The sequence below is a fragment of the Pelecanus crispus genome, chromosome 3 (assembly GCF_030463565.1).
Source record: "Pelecanus crispus isolate bPelCri1 chromosome 3, bPelCri1.pri, whole genome shotgun sequence".
In the NCBI taxonomy this organism is placed as follows: Eukaryota; Metazoa; Chordata; class Aves; order Pelecaniformes; family Pelecanidae; genus Pelecanus; species Pelecanus crispus.
Window position 1 is genome coordinate 107,815,405 of NC_134645.1, and position 19,931 is coordinate 107,835,335.

The 19,931-nt window shown below is 37.3% G+C and overlaps 1 protein-coding gene across 1 annotated transcript in view; it reads left to right on the plus strand.

Moving 5' to 3' along the window:
* The window catches only part of CSMD1 (CUB and Sushi multiple domains 1), a 1,273,929-nt gene that overhangs the window by 1,054,769 nt on the left and 199,229 nt on the right, over window positions 1–19,931 (plus strand). Inside the window, exons 31-36 of the mRNA XM_075708500.1 lie at window positions 4–120; window positions 3,996–4,109; window positions 5,970–6,065; window positions 16,562–16,765; window positions 17,844–17,968; window positions 18,599–18,695. Of these exons, the coding sequence (XP_075564615.1) occupies window positions 4–120; window positions 3,996–4,109; window positions 5,970–6,065; window positions 16,562–16,765; window positions 17,844–17,968; window positions 18,599–18,695 (753 nt within the window). The remainder of the gene's footprint in view (window positions 1–3; window positions 121–3,995; window positions 4,110–5,969; window positions 6,066–16,561; window positions 16,766–17,843; window positions 17,969–18,598; window positions 18,696–19,931) is intronic.

A 19,931-nucleotide genomic window follows, 5' to 3' on the forward strand; every position in this document is an offset into this window, starting at 1 on the left:
CAGCACCATGTGGAGGGCAGTATACGGGATCAGAGGGAGTGGTTTTATCACCAAGTTATCCTCATAATTACACTGCTGGACAGACTTGCCATTATTCAATAACTGTACCTAAAGAATTTGGTAAAAAATTCTTCTACTGATTTATCAATCATTAATCATTGTTCTACTGTTCAAATGTCCTTCGTGTGTAATAGTGGCCTTAGTTTTTCAATATATTACAAAATGCTTATCAAAAATAAATGTGTTCTTGAACAGAAATTGATTCTAGGGTTTTGACCTTTTACTTCTCCCTAGAGTAATCAATAGACTTCAGCTAAGCCATCTGTGTCTGCCATCCAAGCATATCCTGAATACTTTCATTGATTACATCATTCATCATCATAGGATAATCATTCATTCAAGCTTCCTGCAAAGTAAAATCAGTTGTCAAAAAACAAGTATCAAGTGTTCTCTTAAATTTTAACTTTCTGGTTTTCATGTTTTAACAAGGGCAAGATGAGTAGGATCACATTTAACAAATACAGTGGAGGGAAAGAAAGCAATTTTACATAGAAGTGCCAGAAATGTTTGTGAAAAATCACAAAACTGGTTCTTTCAATGTGTCAAAATGCTTGGACAAAATCTCAAAAACTTGTGCATTTGTATGCAGGTCATGGTTTTCTGCAAAGCAAGTTTCCCTAATTCAAGTCCAGACAAATTGCAATAACATCCATCTTACTACTTACTTACCAAAAGACTGAATGCTCAGCAACTTAGTGTGTTTGGTACTTTCTATGTGCAATGAAACCTGTAAGGACCCAGCAGTTTTTTCACCAAGGAATTTGGAAAGCTGCTGACAGAAGCAGTTAGAGATTTACAGGTTAAGAGTGTGCGAAAATTTTATTACACCTGTTAATAACAATTCATAATGTCACTTTATAGTGAACTCTTGATTACTAGTCTTTTTTATTATTATTATTTGAGACAAGCTCAGTGTTTTTGTTCACAGTTTTTGTTCACAGCTTTGTAGTAAGAAAATTATTAATTCCATTTTCATCATGTTTTAGAAAGTTTGTTCTTACATTTCAGAAACATTTCTTTAAAAAAAAAGAAATACATTTGTACAGTAGATACGTGCAACAACTATGGTTAAATATAGAATAAAATCTATTTTAATTAGTCATTGTACTATTTAAAAAAACACAATATATATCATATAAAAGTTATTCATCAATTTTTTAGGGGTAGGAGTAACACAAATCCTTGAGATTTGCACTACAGGGAAGTTAAAAAATAGTCTGTATTCTTTATTATAGTTTTGACTTTTCTACAAGAGAAAGTGAATTTTGATAGGATGTAATTCTTTTTTCTGCTAGAATTGTATAGAATGCAAGAAAATAACTGGTAGAACAAGACAGCGTCTGGAACTTATAGAAAGGACCCGTCAAATCATTCAGAGTTATTAGATCTGCAAGACAGTAGTTACAGTGAAATGCTATTGGAGCTTTACAGAGACACACATTTATCCAATTAGCGGCTTTATTACACAGTATTTTTCACTAGAACTCCTAATTGTGAACATGCAAAGTATCTCTAGGCCCATATCAGTAGTTGTAAAGTTCATTAACCTAATTACACTGTGTTTAATGTTTGGTGTTTAATTAGTATATTGAATAATTGGGTATTATCAAAGGTTAGAAGTTTTTAATAAATACTGCTCAAAATTTCATACTTTACTACATGCTATTTAAAAGTTATGTAACCCTTTCATCAGTCATCTAAACTTTTTTTTTTTTTTTGTTAGAAAGAGAAACTGACACAAGTGGAATCTGTAGCTAACATTTAAAATGCTTGGCAAGTACCTGACAAAATTATTTCTCTATATTGGATCTCATGATGGTCCTGACTTGAAGAGGGCCTGACAGAAAAGTTACTTGAATGTTCTGTACTGGCTATAGACACAACTTCAAACCAATCCTTTTTAATTTGTGATATAAATTTTATTTTAAAAAGATACATTTTTAGCAGTTCTAATAGGTTTAGGGATTGAAGAACATTGCAATAACTTTACTTCTAGTTCATAATAGTTTGCACAAAGGATGCCCTTGCAGCAGTGAAGACAGTGCACACTGGGCTGCATTAGTAAGGACGTGGCCTGCAAGTTGGGAGTAGGTAGTTTCCCTCCTCGTAGCCTTCGTGAAGTAGCATCTGGAAACAATGTCTATTTTTTTGTGCTTCCAAATTATGAGGCACAGATTGCTGAAATAGAACAAGTCCAACAGAGAGCCAGTCAGATGATTAGGAGGCTGAAGCACAGTACAAGGAAAAGTTGAAGGAAGTTGAGTGTGGAGAAGATAAGACGAAGAGGACCCTTCCTTCCAGAAATATGCAGTGAAAGAACAACTGTCAGTAGTCACAAGTTGTAGCACAATAAATTCCAACTGGACATAAAGAAAACATTCTTCACCATGACAGCGATTAACTGCAGGTAGCTCAAAGAAGAATTTTTGCCAATTTCCAAAATTTACTCAGAAAAAGACCTGAGTAACCTAGCTGAACTTGAAAGTTAGCCATGCTTTTAAAAATCACGAGGTTGGACTACTCAATTTGTTTTAAAAAAGAAAGTTAAAAAAATTAAGAACTTTGCAAGAAGTTGGAATATACAAGCTGTACAGAAATTGTGCAAGTCCCACGGTTTGTATACAGACAGATTCCTCCCTTCTTGTTGTGGTTTAACCTGGCAGGCAGCTAAACACTACACAGCCGTTCACTCACTCTCCCCCTCCCCAGTGGGAGGATGGGGCAGAGAATTGGAAAAAAAAAAAGTAAAAGTTGTGGGATGAGATAAAGACAGTTTAATAGGACAGAAAAGGAAGGGAAAATAATAATATACAAAGTAAGTGATGTTCAATGCAATTGCTCACCACTCGCTGACCGATGCCCAGCCAGTCCCTGGGCAGCAATCACTGCCTCCCCAGCCAACCCCCCCCAGTTTCTATACTGAGCATGACGCCATATGGTGTGGAATAGCCCTTTGGTCAGTTTGGGTCAGCTGTCCTGGCTGTGCCCCCTCCCAGCTTCTTGTGCACCTGGCAGAGCATGGGAAGCTGGGAAGTCCTTGACTAGTGTCAGCACTACTTAACAACAGCTAAAATATCAGTGTGTTATCAGCATTATTCTCATACAAAATCCAAAATACAGCACTATGCCTGCTACTAGGAAGAAAATTAACTCTATCCCAGCTGAAACCAGGACACTTGTCAATAAAATATGAGTGGCTTGAGTGATGAAATAATATTCTTATTGACTTGATTTTACTGGTTTATTACTTTATGTTTCTATTGCTATCTGATATTTGAATTCAGTGAAACACTTGATACTTACTAGTGAGACATGTTGTATAATTAAATGATTTATTTATTAATACACTTTACTTACAGCTGAAGCACAAATTAAGTGCAGCAATATGTCAAAACCAGTAACACATTGATATTTTTAATATTTGATCAGTTTTTATATTATTTCTGATAAAATAGTACTAATACAAAGTTACAAAAATAGCAAAATCAATAAGTTTAAAACATCTTCCTCAAATTAAAGCTGGATAAGAAACTAATCATATGTGACAATAGATGCTCCCTAACAGTTGCTAAGGTTGGTAATGAAATTTTGGGAAAAAACTTTCCTGGTTAGATATTCCATTTTCTTATTCTTATAGGTACCTATGCAATAAGGAACAAGACTTGTTTGACTGGAGAGAAAAAAGTGACTTAATTTTCTTTTTTTTTTTAATTAAAAATAACAAAATAATGAAAATCACATCAGATTCTTATTATGTTTAATGCAGCTGTTTTTTCATGGTAGACAATAAATTAACATGGAAAGGATTCATGCAGGAATCCACTGGTAACTAAGACAAGCAAAAATATCCCATTAAATTTTTTTTAAGACTAGGTTCTTGGTTTATCTTCTCTCTTTTTATTTCTCTCTCTCTCTCTCTTTTTTAAAAAATGTAGTTGTGTTTGGACAATTTGCCTATTTTCAGACAGCTTTGAATGATGTGGCAGAATTATTTGATGGAGAAAACTCTCAGGCTAGACTTCTTAGTTCACTGTCTGGATCCCACTCAGGTAAGTAATAAAGAAAAAAGTATACATTTCTTACACAGCTCAGTATGGGGGAAAAAAAAAAAAGGCAGGAGAATGTTATGAATTTCATTTGGAAATATAATAATGCAGTCATTGGAACAGGACGCCAAGGGAAATGGAAGACCCTTCTAAATCTTTGAATTGGCATTCTTCTGGAACATATGGTCTAGGCAGGAACAGATCACTGGGATGAGTGCAGAAATAATTGAATGAAATTCTCAGATCTTTATGTAAGAGGGTAGATTAGATGGTATAATTATCTTCTCTGCCCCTAAACTGTGTGAATTACGCATCTACATTTTCTGAATATCTAATTTAAACACAAATTACTTGTACTCACAAAATGCAATTATCTGTTTTCAAACATGCACTTAGACTGAAAGCAGGCCAGCTGTTGCATTCAGGTAACTATAGCAAAATGTTGACCCTGTGAAATCATAATTAAACTTATATGGATTTCAGCATAGCCAGAATTTCCAATGTATGATGTTTTCCATATATAATGACTATGTTCATCTCAAGTAGATAATATACAAACATATTTCTGCAGCTATGAATGTGGTTTGTCATACACTCCTAGTATTTAGGAGGGTTTGCATGTGAGTTTAAGATTTTTGCAGTCCAGGGCTTTTCATGGCTTCTTGGTTTTCACTTTGAGTAATTGGAGAAATACTTGATAATAAAAGAATGTAACATATCTATTTGATTTATAGAAAAGATTCTATTATTTGAAAAATTCAACTCAGCATTTTCATCTGGTGAATCCTAGCTATTTGTGTCATAATAAGAGTTCACAAATTAATTTTAAAATGTGTTTAATTTGCAAGAGTTCAGCAACAAAACAAAATCTTTGCTTTTTAATTTTTAAAGAGACAACTCATCTAAGCACCTTATTTTACTGCATCAAACGTATTAAAAAGCTGAAATTAATGTCTGTTTTCATAGCAGACATTTGAAAATAATTGAAGGGAATTTAAACTTGTGATTTTTACTTATTACTTGTGACATACCTGATTTAAGTTGGTTTAGGATAGGATTCTGTTACATGCAAACACTAGTTACAATCTAAGATATTTTAAAATAGTGCATTGTCATTCATTTCTGTAAAATTTCCTAAAATATGGGTTGATATAATCCAATGAGAATAAAAGCAGTTGTCATATGGAGTGTCATCCTTGCAGTGTAAAAGTACTGTAATTTTGTCTGTAGTGATTGATTACTGAACTTTTATCATGACTGTTTATACATATCTCAGGAAAGGAGATAAAGTATATTAAAGTTCTTTATTAATCCTCAATCAATATGTAAAATTTGAAATGCTATTAGAAAGTTACTAACGTAATGTAGTTCATGTGTGACCATGTATTTTATTGAAGCGACTACATAAAATGAGTGATGGATCTGTTCTTTCTCATTTCAGTTTTAGTTTTGAAATTGTAAACATCACATGAAGATCCACTGTGGCATTTTTCAAATACTTTTAATTGTTCAATATGTTTTGCAAGGCAAGGTAAAGCTGTCAGTCACAGAAAAAAGTTAACCAAAAATTTTGGCACCAAATAACAGTAGGGTTCCCCAGACAAGTAGTTTATTGGAGCTCTAGTTCCAACAGCTGCAATAAATGTCAGAAAGTTTATGTTGTTGAATCATGAAGTCTTTTTATTCCGACAAGTTTTCAAACCTCCAGTGGCAAATTTGATTTTATACAGTTATTTACATTTTTTTTAATTGTAGAGGAAAACATAAAACTATTTATCTTAACAGTGTATTTGATTACATACTGAAGAGTTGTAATTTGTTTCTGTTTTGCAATTTTAATTTATTTTATGTTTTCATTTGTAGGAGAGACGTTGCCTTTGGCTACATCTAATCAAATTCTTCTGCGATTCAGTGCTAAGAGTGGGGCATCAGCCAGGGGGTTCCACTTTGTTTACCAAGGTAAACATGTCTGCTTTTGGTGGAAGATTCTGGTGCCAGTCTCACACAGTGTATTATTTTGAATTCTTCTTAGGTCTTAAAGTATTTCTTTACATATGGGTGTAGTCTTCACATTTTTCCAACCATCAGGGACTTCTCCTGATGGTAAACTGGTTTTATAATGACAGCTGTCTCCGGTGAATCGTACCTGGCCCCATGGACTTGAATATGTCCAGTCTCTCTCACTAGTCTGTAATCTGTTGCTTCCCTACTGCTGAGTGTTCATGTCCTCCTCAGACTGTAGAAGTACATGGTGAGGACTGTGAAGGCAAGGCAAAAAAGGCATTTCATACTTAAATATTTTCTGCATCATTTGTCATTAGGTTGTCCACACCCCACCCCCCCCATGCATCAACATACCCACATATATTTTGAACTTCCTTTTGTAATTAGCATATCTGTAGACGCTTTTTCCCTTAATGTCTTTTGCTAGTTTTCATTCCAACTGGATTTGTACTTTCCTGATTTTTGTTTCTAAGTAGCTGAGCAATGCTGTCATACTCCTGATCTATTACGCATCCTTGCCTCCACTTGTAGTATGTTCCCTTTTTGTATTTAAATTTTTTTGAAAAGCTCTTGGTCTGGCCCTGCAGGCTTTCCACCCAAATTCCCAGTCTTCCCTCACAATGGTATAATTTGTTCTAAGGCTCTCAAATCTCTCTAAAAATATTCACCAGTATCCTTCCCCTTCACTTGACATAGTTTAGAGCAAAAGGAGATATACATCTTCATTTTGTATTGAGTGGGATGTAAGTTGCTAGACTGCTATGGACAGAGGAGGCACATATTTGATCTGTGTTAAAAGCCAGATTTCCCTAAGATGAAAATGCAAACATACCACTGGGTAGCTTTTGAAACTGACACTGGAAATCCACACAGAATTGCTAGCTGCATTTTGGAATTCAATAAATCAGTAAAAATAATCAGTAATAAATTAGTAGATTAGTTACACAATATTAACATTCCAACAATTTCTGATTTATATTCAGACATGACAATGACACAGAAAATAGGTCTTGTGGTTCTGGTGAAGAAATACCCAGTTACCTGAAACAGATATTAAAAACAAAATAAAAGATTTTATAGTTTTATACTTCATTGTACAATTAATATTTATTTTATACTTAATTTTTGCCCCATACAATTACAGTTACAGTATGCAATAATGATAATTTTCTAACAAAAACAATAGAAAAATATGTTTTGGGATTTGTTCTATACTGACAGTTACTCACTTAACAAGTACAGCATAAGAGCTTTTATGAGAATCTCTGTTATGTCTGCCTAAAGTCTTCATCCATACAAGTACTGTTCATTTCAGCTTTCTCAAGACATAAAGAAAAAGAAAAGAATACTAAAGAAAATATTTTCAAGTACTTATGAAAAGCTCAGTTCTGGATATGTATAGGCAGCATAATGTTGTCGAAACAATACAGCTGTGCATGTTTTTACCACCTACTGTTTCAGAGTTAGTTTGACTGAAGTTAGCTTGGATTCGGCATCACACTCTATTCCTCAGTGTAATACTCTAAAGAGAGGGTAAAAGTGCCGAAGACGCTTTCAAGCTTAGCTCATTAATATCTGTAGCTAAGCTGAAGGTTTTGGGGAGTTTGCTTAATTGTATTAATATTGATTAGTACTCCCAGCTGATGTTTCAGGAGTTTTTGTTCAGGCTGCTAAGAAATTCTATCTTCTTAGAGAGCTTGGAGGGAAAATGGGTATGGCAGAGACCCTGAGGTAGTTTCAGTATTGAAGGGTGGGTGGCAGATGTAAGACTTGCAGGTCTCTTCCTGACACAGCTGACTTTGAGGAGGTATTATTTCCATGTCTGCACACTGCAGTTGAAATGCAAGAATGAGACAGCATGCCCAAGTCCGTTAGCACGCTGCTAGGCAGCTTAGTACACTAAGCTGATCCATGTGTCTGCAGTCTGGCGAGACCTGGAGCAGAGCTTACAGGTCCATTGCCTGTACGGGAACAAACAGTCCCCAAGGGGCTGCAGGGCAGTTCACTAGATGTATTGCATACACACCCAGTAAGCTTAATGAGACAGTCATTGAACACTGTAGTTTATTATACACTAGCTTTTCAGCTTTACTCAATTGAAGTATAAAAGTAGTTTTGGATAGTTTTTAATAATGTTATCAATATTCAACTTAAAAAAATATTTTCTTTTTTTTTTACATTGGAGCATAGTCATGGTTTGACACAGCAAGTTAATGGAAAGAACTGTCTCGCCTCAAGAATATTTCCATAGTTGTAAGGAACTTGTTGGGACTGCTCAAACCCCTTCTGGATGGTGTTTTTAAGCCTTCTTACTTCTGTGTTTATAGAAAGATATCACCATGACTGCACACCCTACTTTGGATATAGCTCAAGATATCAATACCTACCCTTTTTACACATCAAAAGCATCACTTGCATTTAAATTTATCATGCACAATTAATCAGAAAAGAGGGGGAATATAAACTTCTGGAATTAGAAAACAGCTTTCAGTGTTTGAGTTCTTATCAGCCATTTGCATATGAATGACACCTTCCTGTCTTATTCTATCTGGTTTTCATATGCCTAAAGTGTTTAGTAGCTGTATGTGTATACACACACACACACACATATATATATTGCTGTTGAACAGTAAGTCTCTAGGTGAGCAGAATGATATGCCTCATTTCAGGCATTTATTTGGACTACACTTATTTTTTAGTAACTAAGAAATAGATTTTAACAAATGAGAAGTGTTCTCTGCAGCAGCAGAAAATGAGTCATTTTATTTGTCTCAGGAGAATCATGAAGCTATTTGAATATCCAGGTTTTTTAATATATTTTAAAAAACATCTTAAGGGCTTTATTTAATACACACATGTATGTATACATATATTGGTTAATGAGTTAGTGGTATTTAATAAGCTCTATCATTTTGAGATTTTTCTTTCTTCTTCTGAAGCATGTGATCATATTTCCAATGACCGCGTGCTTACTAACCTTTTAAATACTCCAGAGGATAACATCCACTCTCACATTGAACACAGTAATCTGGTCTGCAAAGTCAATCATTTTATTTATCACCCTCTATTCCAGGTTGACCTTCTTCCCTGTTCACTTTTCCACTGGGCTGATTTCAATTTTGTTTCACAGCAGTACGAAACATTTACTAAAAGATGGAGGATAATTGCTATAGAAAATGGAATGTCTCTGTGATACAGCTTGAGAAGTCTAGGTTGCCAACGCTATTGGCAAAAGCTAGAAGGAAGGCTAGGGGGGAAAGAAAGTTATTGCTTGCATTATTTCACATTCTGGTTTAAGCAAGCAACAGATAAGGTTTGTAGTTTTTGATTCAGATTTAATGGCTTTTGCAATGCCACTTTCTCAAAAACTTCTTTTTAGCTGCATGTTATCTGTGCCTTCATTTCTTTTTCTCAGATGACCACATTTCCTTGTATTTCATACAATAGGTAAAGGCCATCTGCAAAATCAGATTGAATGAATACCTAGTCTTTCAGAATATTAGGGTCAGGTATGTTGAAATATGCTAGGAACAATCACATTTAAGAAGACTGGGAATTATATTTTTTTCAGGTTTCTCTTATGCTTGTTTTCCTGCTATGATATCACCTAAGAAACAGTATTTCTATATAGCTGAGGCTGCAGCAGTACAGAGAGTTCTTCCCATAAAAAGCAAAGTTATGACCCTTCTACCACCCAAAGATTTATGGGTTTTCAGTGTTTTGTCTTCCTTTACTTGCTCTACCATACAAATACATGAATTACTTTATAAGGTCAAATGAGATTTTAAAGACAAGTTTTAAGAAAGTTAGCATACTAGGATGAGGAAGGACTGTGAAAGAAAGGTAAAGGGGAACAAGAATAAAAGAGGAATGTGACTTTAACAATTAAGTTGATCTATTCTGTGACAAGAATAAAATACATAGCCAGCCACACATTTACTGCTGAGCATAATTAGAGTGCAGAACTAAGACTGTTAGTAGTATTTTCTACTGTCCCCGTGTGTCGTAAGACCAACCGGAGGGGAAATCGACCGGCCTGGCTGAATAGGGAGCTTTTGCGGGGACTCAGGGAAAAAAGGAGAGTCTACCGCCTTTGGCAGAAGGGGCGGGCAGCTCAGGAGGAGTACAGGGATCTTGTTAGGTCCTGCAGGGAGGAAATTAGAAAGGCAAAAGCCCAGCTAGAACTCAATCTGGCCAGTGCTGTAAAAGACAATAAAAAATGCTTTTATAAGTACATCAGCAATAAAAGGAGAGCCAAGGAGGATCTCCATTCTTTGCTGGATGTGGGGGGGAACATTGTCACCGAGGACAAGGAAAAGGCTGAAGTACTTAACGCCTTCTTTGCCTCTGTGTTCAACAGCCAGACCGGTCATCCCCAGGGTACTCAGGCCCTTGAGCAAGAGGATAGGGATAGGGACCAGAATGGAGCCCTCATAGTCCAGGAGGAAGCAGTTAATGACCTGCTATGCCACCTGGACGCTCACAAGTCTATGGGGCCGGATGGGATCCACCCGAGAGTACTGAGGGAGCTGGCAGAGGAGCTTGCCAAGCCACTTTCCATCATCTATCAACAGTCCTGGTTAACAGGGGAGGTCCCTGATGACTGGAGGCTTGCCAATGTGACGCCCATCTATAAGAAGGGCCGGAAGGAGGACCCGGGGAACTACAGGCCTGTCAGCCTGACCTCGGTGCCGGGGAAGATTATGGAGAGGTTCATCTTGAGCGAACTCCACAGGCAAGTACAGGTCAACCAGGGGATCAGGCCCAGCCAGCATGGGTTCACAAAAGGCAGGTCCTGCTTGACCAACCTGATCTCCTTCTATGACCTGGTGACCCGCCTGGTAGATGATGGAAAGGCTGTGGATGTCATCTACCTGGACTTTAGCAAAGCTTTTGACACCGTCTCGCATAATATCCTCCTTGGGAAGCTGGCAGCTCACGGCTTAGACAGGCATACTCTTCGCTGGGTAAAGAACTGGTTGGGTGGCCGAGCCCAGAGAGTAGTGATAAATGGTGTTAAGTCCAGTTGGCGGCCGGTCACGAGCGGTGTTCCCCAGGGCTCTGTTTTAGGGCCAGTCTTGTTCAATATCTTTATCAATGATCTGGATGAGGGGATCGAGTGCACCCTCAGTAAGTTTGCAGACGACACCAAATTGGGTGGGAGTGTCGATCTGCTCGAGGGTAGGATGGCCCTGCAGAGGGACCTGGACAGGCTGGATCGATGGGCCGTGGCCAACTGTATGAGGTTCAACAAGGCCAAGTGCCGGGTCCTGCACTTCGGTCACAACAACCCCATGCAACGCTACAGGCTTGGGGAGGAGTGGCTGGAAAGCTGCCTGGCCGAAAAGGATCTGGGGGTGTTAGTAGATAGCCGGCTGAACTTGAGCCAGCAGTGTGCCCAGGTGGCCAAGAAGGCCAACAGCATCCTGGCTTGTATCAGGAATGCTGTGGCCAGCAGGAGCAGGGAGGTGATTGTCCCCCTGTACTCGGCGCTGGTGAGGCCGCACCTGGAATACTGTGTCCAGTTTTGGGCCCCTCACTACAAGAAAGACATTGAGGTGCTGGAGCGTGTTCAGAGGCGGGCAACGAAGCTGGTGAAGGGTCTGGAGAACAAGTCTTATGAGGAGCGGCTGAGGGAACTGGGGTTGTTTAGCCTGGAAAAGAGGAGGCTGAGGGGAGACCTTATCGCTCTCTACAACTCCCTGAAAGGAGGTTGTAGTGAGGTGGGTGTTGGTCTCTTCTCCCAAGTAGCTAGCGATAGGACAAGAGGAAATGGGCTTAAGCTGCACCAGGGGAGGTTTAGACTGGAGATTAGGAAGAATTTCTTTACGGAAAGGGTGGTCAGGCATTGGAACAGGCTGCCCAGAGAGGTGGTGGAGTCACCATCCCTGGAGGCGTTTAAAAAACGGGTAGATGTGGCACTTCGGGATATGGTTTAGTCTGGTCTACCCTTGATTAGTCTAGAGTGGGCTTGGTAGTGTAGGTTAATGGTTGGACTGGATGATCTTAAAGGTCTTTTCCAACCTAGATGATTCTATGATTCTATGATTTTCCTTCTCTGTTACCATGACACATTACGTCCTGGTTTACGACACGTCATAGATGTTTGGAACTGTACTGCATTTTGCCATGGAATACTTAAATCTAAATTCCATTTTAAGCAGTATGGGAGTACCTCACTTTGTTGTTATGTCTGGCTTGCATTACATCTGTTCTTAAGGCAGTTCTTCTTAAAACAGGAAAAAAAAAAGCATTAGAAAAGTTGTGCCTCTTATAGTGAATGGCATGGTTTCTTTGTGCATCTTTAGCATTTCTTATCTCACTGTAAGCATTAATAGAGTATTAGTAAAACCTGTGAAAAACTGAGCAAAATGTCAATTTTAATATGTCATTGAGTGTTTCCTGCTGACAACAGAACAATCTGACACAACTCTAACCTTGGATATTTGTGGCTGCCATGGCTGTTTTACTTACTGGCTGCTCTCAGTAAAATGATGGTGTTCAGTCTGAAGAGGAAGGAAGAGCATAGCAGTACTTCTGCTACATGAACTAATTTAAGAGCGTTAGTAAACTGTCCCTACATTTGCTATAATGGCAGAGAGAGCCTGCTCACAGGAAAATAACTTTCCTAAGGCAATATTATAATGAAACCAGATGACTTGACATCCTTTGTTGAGAGGTGCTGAAAATGCTAGTTACACAAAAAAACCTGTTTGCATTACAAATGCATGTATGCAAATTACCAGCTGTGATTACTGACAATTGTAGGATATTCTTTAATTCAGTTCTTAAAAGGGGTCCTTTACCTTTGCACAGCTGTTGTAGAGATTCTCCAGATGTGGACTCCAGGTGAGGGTTAGAGAATCTGAGCAAGGATTTTCTTCTGAAAATTCCTCTCTTTTGAGGAAGTGGGTGAAAAAGTAAATAAAGAAAGGTAGTATTCCCATAAAAGGCTGGGCAAGAGTTTCTTCCACACAGTGAATGAAAAACACCCAAGGAGCGATGCTGAAATTTTCAGTCACGTCATACAGACCTTTAGAAAGACAGGTAAGGTTTAGACACATGTAAAGCTACAGGTTTAACTAGCAAGGAGCTGTAGTGGTGACCTGTGTGGGAGGAGGTTGTGAGCTACCATATGCCACTCGCAAATAGCTTCCTTTGAAGTTGATATAAAGAACCTCTCACATGCCAAAAATTCCACCAGTCAGAGGCACGTAGTGCCTCTGCTCAAAGATGTTTAAGAAAGTGACAGCTATTTTGTGGCAGAGATGCTTCTGGGATGTGCTGCTGGAGATGCTGCTGGAGGAGCCGTTGGAGACACACTTGGAAAGAGGCCCTCCATGCCAAAGGGGCAGCACTTCTAAAGTGGCCTGTGGGTAACCCACACGGGAGCAAGAACACCTCGGAGGGTTTGGAGGCCTGTGAAAGACCTATTCTGCAATAGGGGGACGTCTCTGAGCAACTGCAGCCCATGGGTGACCCACGCTGTAGCGTGGACACTAAGAAACAGAGTGACATGAAAACTTGAAGGAGCAAAAAGCAGGAGAGAAAATGAGTAAAATGCTAAGTACAGCAGAGGAAAACAAAGGAGCAAAAAGAGAGCACATGACCTCAACCTCCTGTGCTGCCTCTCACCTCACTGGTGGAATTAAGATGGATACAAAGAAGTTGAGACCAGGAAGGGGGAAGATAGATGTTTGACTGAAGTTGAGCCTGGGGTGAGGGAAGGAAAGCTGTTTACTTAAGTGGTTGTTTGATTGTTTGTATCCTCTTTCTTCTTAGCTCCTGAGTCAGTGATCAGAGGTTTGTGTTAATTGGTAATAAAATAAATTAAGTATAATTAGGTATAAATCCTCCGAGCTAAAACTCATTTGTCCACAACAATGTATTGAACCTTTTGCTATCACATGATTGAGAATCATTTATCTCATCACCAAAACTCCCATTTGAGCAAGTATTCCTGACCAAGGGATGGATTAATGCCTAATCATGTGGCAGAAGCTGTAGTTCTAGGCATATGACAGTCATGTGGCTAGATGTGTGAGCATCCATCATTACCTAGTCAGTTTTAAAGTCATTATACAATAAAAAAAAGGTTTCAATAAAATAATGCTTGTACAGTAAACCATCTGATAGAGGAAAGGCTATTAGTCCCAATAAAAGAGAGCAAAAAAGAGCAGGCTGGGTCAGTTGAACTGACCTGGCAGACTGCATCTGGTCTGCAGGTTACAATCAGGAACAACTGTGACTGTGTGAAATTCTTGAACTATGGTTTCTTCATTATCCTGCTGGAAGTGCAGAACAATTTCCTGCCGCAGTTAGAACTGTATGCATGAATAAGTTTCTCAGATCAGCTGTGTGATACTGAGGTCCTATTGAAGACTTATTCACAAAATCCCATTTATTTAAACAAAGGCATGTGTACTAAATTTACTGAAAAGGAAGTGGTTTGTTTATACTATGTAAAGTATTTAACCATTTTAAAAACTTGAAAAATGTATTTGCTTTTGTTTTGCCTTATTGTGTAGTTGTCATTCCAGGAGTATGTTAGTTTGCCTCTAACCATTTCTTTCAATCGTGGATGCATTTTATAACTTTCTTAAGCTTTCAAGGTAAAATCTTCTACAACCCTCTAACCTACTGATTTAGAAGAAAATATGTTACTGTATCTGTATGACCTTGTCTGAGAAATCACCCCCCTGCATATTAATAAAAAGAGCATGTATTGTACTGTTATTGCTAGTACTAATTATTTCTAAACCTTCTTTAAAAAAGCTTTTCTCTACATTCAGAAACACTCGCATAAACTTAACTTATTTGCAGTAGCAATACAGAAAACTGGTAGAACGTAATGTTAAAGTAATTGTAAATGAGAATTTCCAACATTCTGCTAAAATATGTTGCATATTTCATGCTAGATTTAAGATAGGATTGATTTCAATTAGTGTTCTGTATCCATCTTGTCAACAAATGTTAACTTCAAGAGCACTTACTAGTACTTAAAACTACTGCACTTAAATACTTATGATTCTGAATAGAACAAATGGCAGTATAAGAAATAAGAAAAGCATAAAGCTATCAATATGAAAATAAATATATATAGGCTCCACGCATCTTGTCTTTTACTTAGTCACCAGGGTAGCTCAACAAGTGTGTGTATGGGGCGGTATACAGGTGTGCACAAGAATAGATGGGAATATTTCTCTTCACTGTTATAGGCCATCAAAGAAAATTAAATGTAAGGATGTAAAATAAAATTAAATATAACCATGATTCTGTTTACACTATTGTTAAAATAGGTCAGTAAGCCAGAAGTACTGTGTTTGAAAATCTGCCAGAAATAAAGTCTAAACACCCCCCCTTTTTTTTTTTTTCTGTGCCATTCTGTGTCTTTGTTAACTAAGGACCAAATGGCTGGCTATTTTCATGGTGTTACTTACTCATAGCTAGATGCAGTTATCCCCTGAAACTAATTGTTGAAGAAACCACACTGATCAAACAAAGCTTTTGAATATGCCACTCACACAGAAAAATTGCTTATATTTTACTATTTTTAATGTACAATTATTTTATTATAGTGTACAACATAGATGATATTGCACACAAATTATACTGCTACCGTTTTTTCTATAAATATATATTTTTTAAAAAAAGGCATTTACTAGCTAACTGCAAAAAGAAATGTAGAAAGAACAAGTCTGATACACAAACAACATGCACAGTACCAAGAGCCAGTAAGTCCAAAAAAATGCCTGCTATAAAGAAGTGGTTATAAATAAAAAAGCCAAAGGGAAAATAAACATATGGGCTTCTAATGAATTTCATTATTTTGCTCTTTAAAAGTTGCTTACAGTCTTTTAGCTGTTCTTGTATCACATCAGGTTTATGAATTCTCAGACATTATTGGTCAAAATAATTGTTGTCAACTGTAAACATTGAAATAGCCTTGAGGGTACATTCTTATTACTTAGTATTCTCTAATATGATAAATCAGACATTTGTATAATATTACATTGGGTTTATATCTGATTATCTACAGCATATATTTCTTGGCTTCTAATGAGAAACTTCTAATGAGAAGCTCAAACTTTCATATTTAATAAGTAAAACAGGTGGTAGGTATAGCACCCTGTCACTAAAGAGGGCAGCTGAAACACCCACTGATCCTCTCATCTCTAAGGATGTGCTTCCAAAGTCAATTGCTCTCCAAGCTGCCATGACACTCACGTGACTGTACACGGTCACAGCCCAAAACCGCAGTCCAGCTGACAGCCGTGAAAGCATTAGGCCATTCTTTGAGAATACAGGAGCAGAGCAAGTAAAAGGAAAAAATACAGTTGAGCTCTGTACTACAAGAAACAAGCATGAGCATTTTTAGCGGTCTGTTTATTTTTTAGATTATGGCTGTCATTTGTATTAATCTTTTTTTTTTTCTTTCTCTCTTTATGCAGCTGTTCCACGCACAAGTGACACGCAGTGTAGCTCAGTTCCAGAGCCTCGGTATGGAAGGAGAATTGGCTCTGAGTTTTCTGCAGGCTCTGTTGTTCGGTTTGAGTGTAGTCCTGGCTATCTGCTACAAGGCTCAAAAGCTATCCAATGTCAGTCTGTACCTAATGCCTTAGCTCAGTGGAATGACACAGTACCAAGCTGTGTAGGTAAGCAATTACGTTTAAGTCATCTGTTCTGTCCCACATGCCTCTGAATCAGGATTCAAGAACAGTTTCAGAAAATAGTATTTAACACATATATTCACTCTCCTTCAATTAATATCAGTCATGCCTAATTTAAAAGAGCAGTTTTCCATATCAAAAAGTAATTGAGTACCAGCTGGCTGGTAGGCAGTATAGTGGTTCATATAATGACTTAGATTATACGAACAAGTGAGATGCACATTTTCTTGAACATTCATTATTTTCATGACTCATCTAAGCTTGAAATACAGGACAGAATTTAATTCTCCAGAAGTGTCTTTACCTGTTTTATTACACAGTACTTGTTGTATGTTACTATCACACATAGGATGATGATTTGTTTTTTCAAGTACAAACATAGTGTACATTGAATAATGATAGCATTGTTAAGTATAGCTAATTTTCTTCAGTCTGTCAACAGACCCGCAGTGAGATAATGTTTGGCACTTCAATTTTTTTTTTTTTTTTTTTTTAAATGTTCAAAGCTTTCCTTCTCTTCCTCCTTGGATTTAGGAATTTCCTCTATAATTAATTAGTGTGTTCTAAAAATAAATGTAGGTGTCCTATTTTCTGTGTATTCTGGTTTTCTTGTTTAGTATAGTTCTGTTTTCTTGAACCTTAAAGAAGCAATTGCATATAGAGTAAAAATATTTAATGTACCACACTGCTTTACCAGCTAGATCCAATATTGGAACTATTTTAGTCTGTGGGTAAGTTCACATGATTTCTGTCAATCATGCTTGTGTTTAATGTTATGACTTTACAGTTTGTTGTTAATCTGAGGTAAGATGTGATTAGGCTGTGCTGCTAGACTGTTCTAGGCTGCACACACTCAAGTTCACTTCTGAATTGTTTATTCATGCAGGTTGTATCTTGTGCTTGATATTGTTCATATATTTTAGATAACATTGCTTTCTAAGTTCAGATCATTGCATCATGTCTATGTGTTTATGCTGCAAAAGAGAATTATTATAATTATTACTTTTCTGTTCTCTGAAGTGGTTTAGGTTTTGTAATAATTCATGATAATACTTCCTTTCAGTGCCATGCAGTGGGAATTTTACTGAGCGGAGAGGTACTATTCTTTCACCAGGTTACCCTGAACCTTATGGTAACAGCTTGAATTGTGTGTGGAAAATCATAGTGACTGAGGGATCAGGTATTCAGGCAAGTCTACCTACTGTCAAACATGGAACATTAAGTACTTTGTCGTTCAGTTTAAAAAGTAATAGTTTATTTCTCTAGAAGTGTCAGAAAATAGCAATCAGTAAGATAATTTTTTGGGTACTTGAAATATTTGTGCTTTGTTTTTCTCAGTATTGTTCTTTGGTTAGCCTTTTTCTATGTTACTTTATTTTTACATGGATGTATGAATGAGAAATGGCTAACAAGCAGCTTTCTCTTTTAACTGTGTAGAACATTGAAAGTAGGTCCTGATCTTTCAATCTGGTGTGCAGATGCCAGCCCTTTCTATCTGCTAGGATATTACTGAGGCACTTAAGAGGTCTGCAATTGTCTTGATTATCTGCTTGTTTGCACTTTGAGTAATTATTTATAATCATGCAACATATGTGCAAAATCCTTCTTACTTACCTAGTGTCATATTTTCTAGAAGCTAAGAGAACTTAAAAAGTGAATGTTAATGTTTTATTTACATTTTTTCACTCAGGTGGTTTTGTTTGGGCCTGCCTATTTATATTTTCTTTGGGGCATTTTTATTTTGTTGTTTCTAGAACATGTAAAAATACATATGGCTAGTTGGTTTGGTTTAAAAAGTGCTGTGGTGGTGTTTTACAGATCCAGGTCATCAGCTTTGCCACTGAACATAATTGGGACTCTCTTGAAATATACGATGGTGGAGATATGACAGCACCACGTCTTGGGAGCTTTTCAGGTGAGCATATGCTGTGATTTAAACATACAGGTCTATATATAGGTGTGTGAGAGAACATTTCTTTGTTCACACATGTACACAAGGAATGTATTTGTATTGCACCTTTCATTACATCATTATGAAACATCCTCATTTTGGGGAGGAGATTTCAGGTGCTGTAAACATGCAACATTCAAATTCAAAGAGAGATATTAGGAAGAAAATATGATACTAAGATATTTAACTTTGATTAGTGGGATTATAGGTGATAATACTTTCAAAACAAATTATTTCTTTTATTTTACCTACCCCTCCCATAGAGAGGATATAGGGATATAAATTGGTACTGACATTCAAGGAGCTTCTTTTGCTATCTTTGACTTAGTTTAACCTTGTTAGCCTCCCTTTCTCAGGAAAAAGATGAAGTATTCAGTGTTCATCCAAACTCACCAGACCTCAGAGAACAAACCAAATTGCTACAAATGGGACATAACAAACCATGTAATTTGTTTTTTCACATGTACACCAAGCATATATAGTTTTACTCCTTTTTATAAGACAATTTTTATAGAAAGGGCATGTTCTAGAAACCAAACCAAGAGAAAGAGATACCTCATATAAGATTAAGTCATGAATAATCCCAGACTCATGAATTCTGTCGCAAACCTGATTTGATTCTGGTGTAGCTGGAGCCTTTTGTGGAATTTTGCCTCTCTGGTGACTTCATGAACTTTAGAACTATAGGTGTATATTGGATTATGTAAGGAAATGAATGATCAACTGAAAAAATTACCCCCATATTATATATTTGGATATTTAATTAAATAATTTGAAGTTGCATGTTAGAATTCACATATTAGAATGTGCTGTGGGTTAACCCTAGTAGGCAGCTCACTCCCACACAGTGGGATGGGGGAAAGAATCAGAAGGGTAAAAGTGAGACAACTCATGGGTTGAGATATAAAAGGTAAAGCAAAAACTGCACATGCTAGCAAAGCAAAATAAAGAATTAATTCACTGCTTGCAATTGGCAGGCAGGTGTTCAACCAACTCCAAGACAGCAGGGCTCCATCATGTGTAATGGTTGCTTGGGAAGACAAAGATCATCACTCCGAACATTCCCCCCTTTCTTCTTCCTCCAGCTTTATATGCTGAGCATGACGTCATATGGTATGGGATGTCCCTTTGGCCACTTGGGATCAGCTGTCCCAGCTGTGTCCCCGCCCAACTCCTTGTGCACCCCCAGCCTACTCGCTG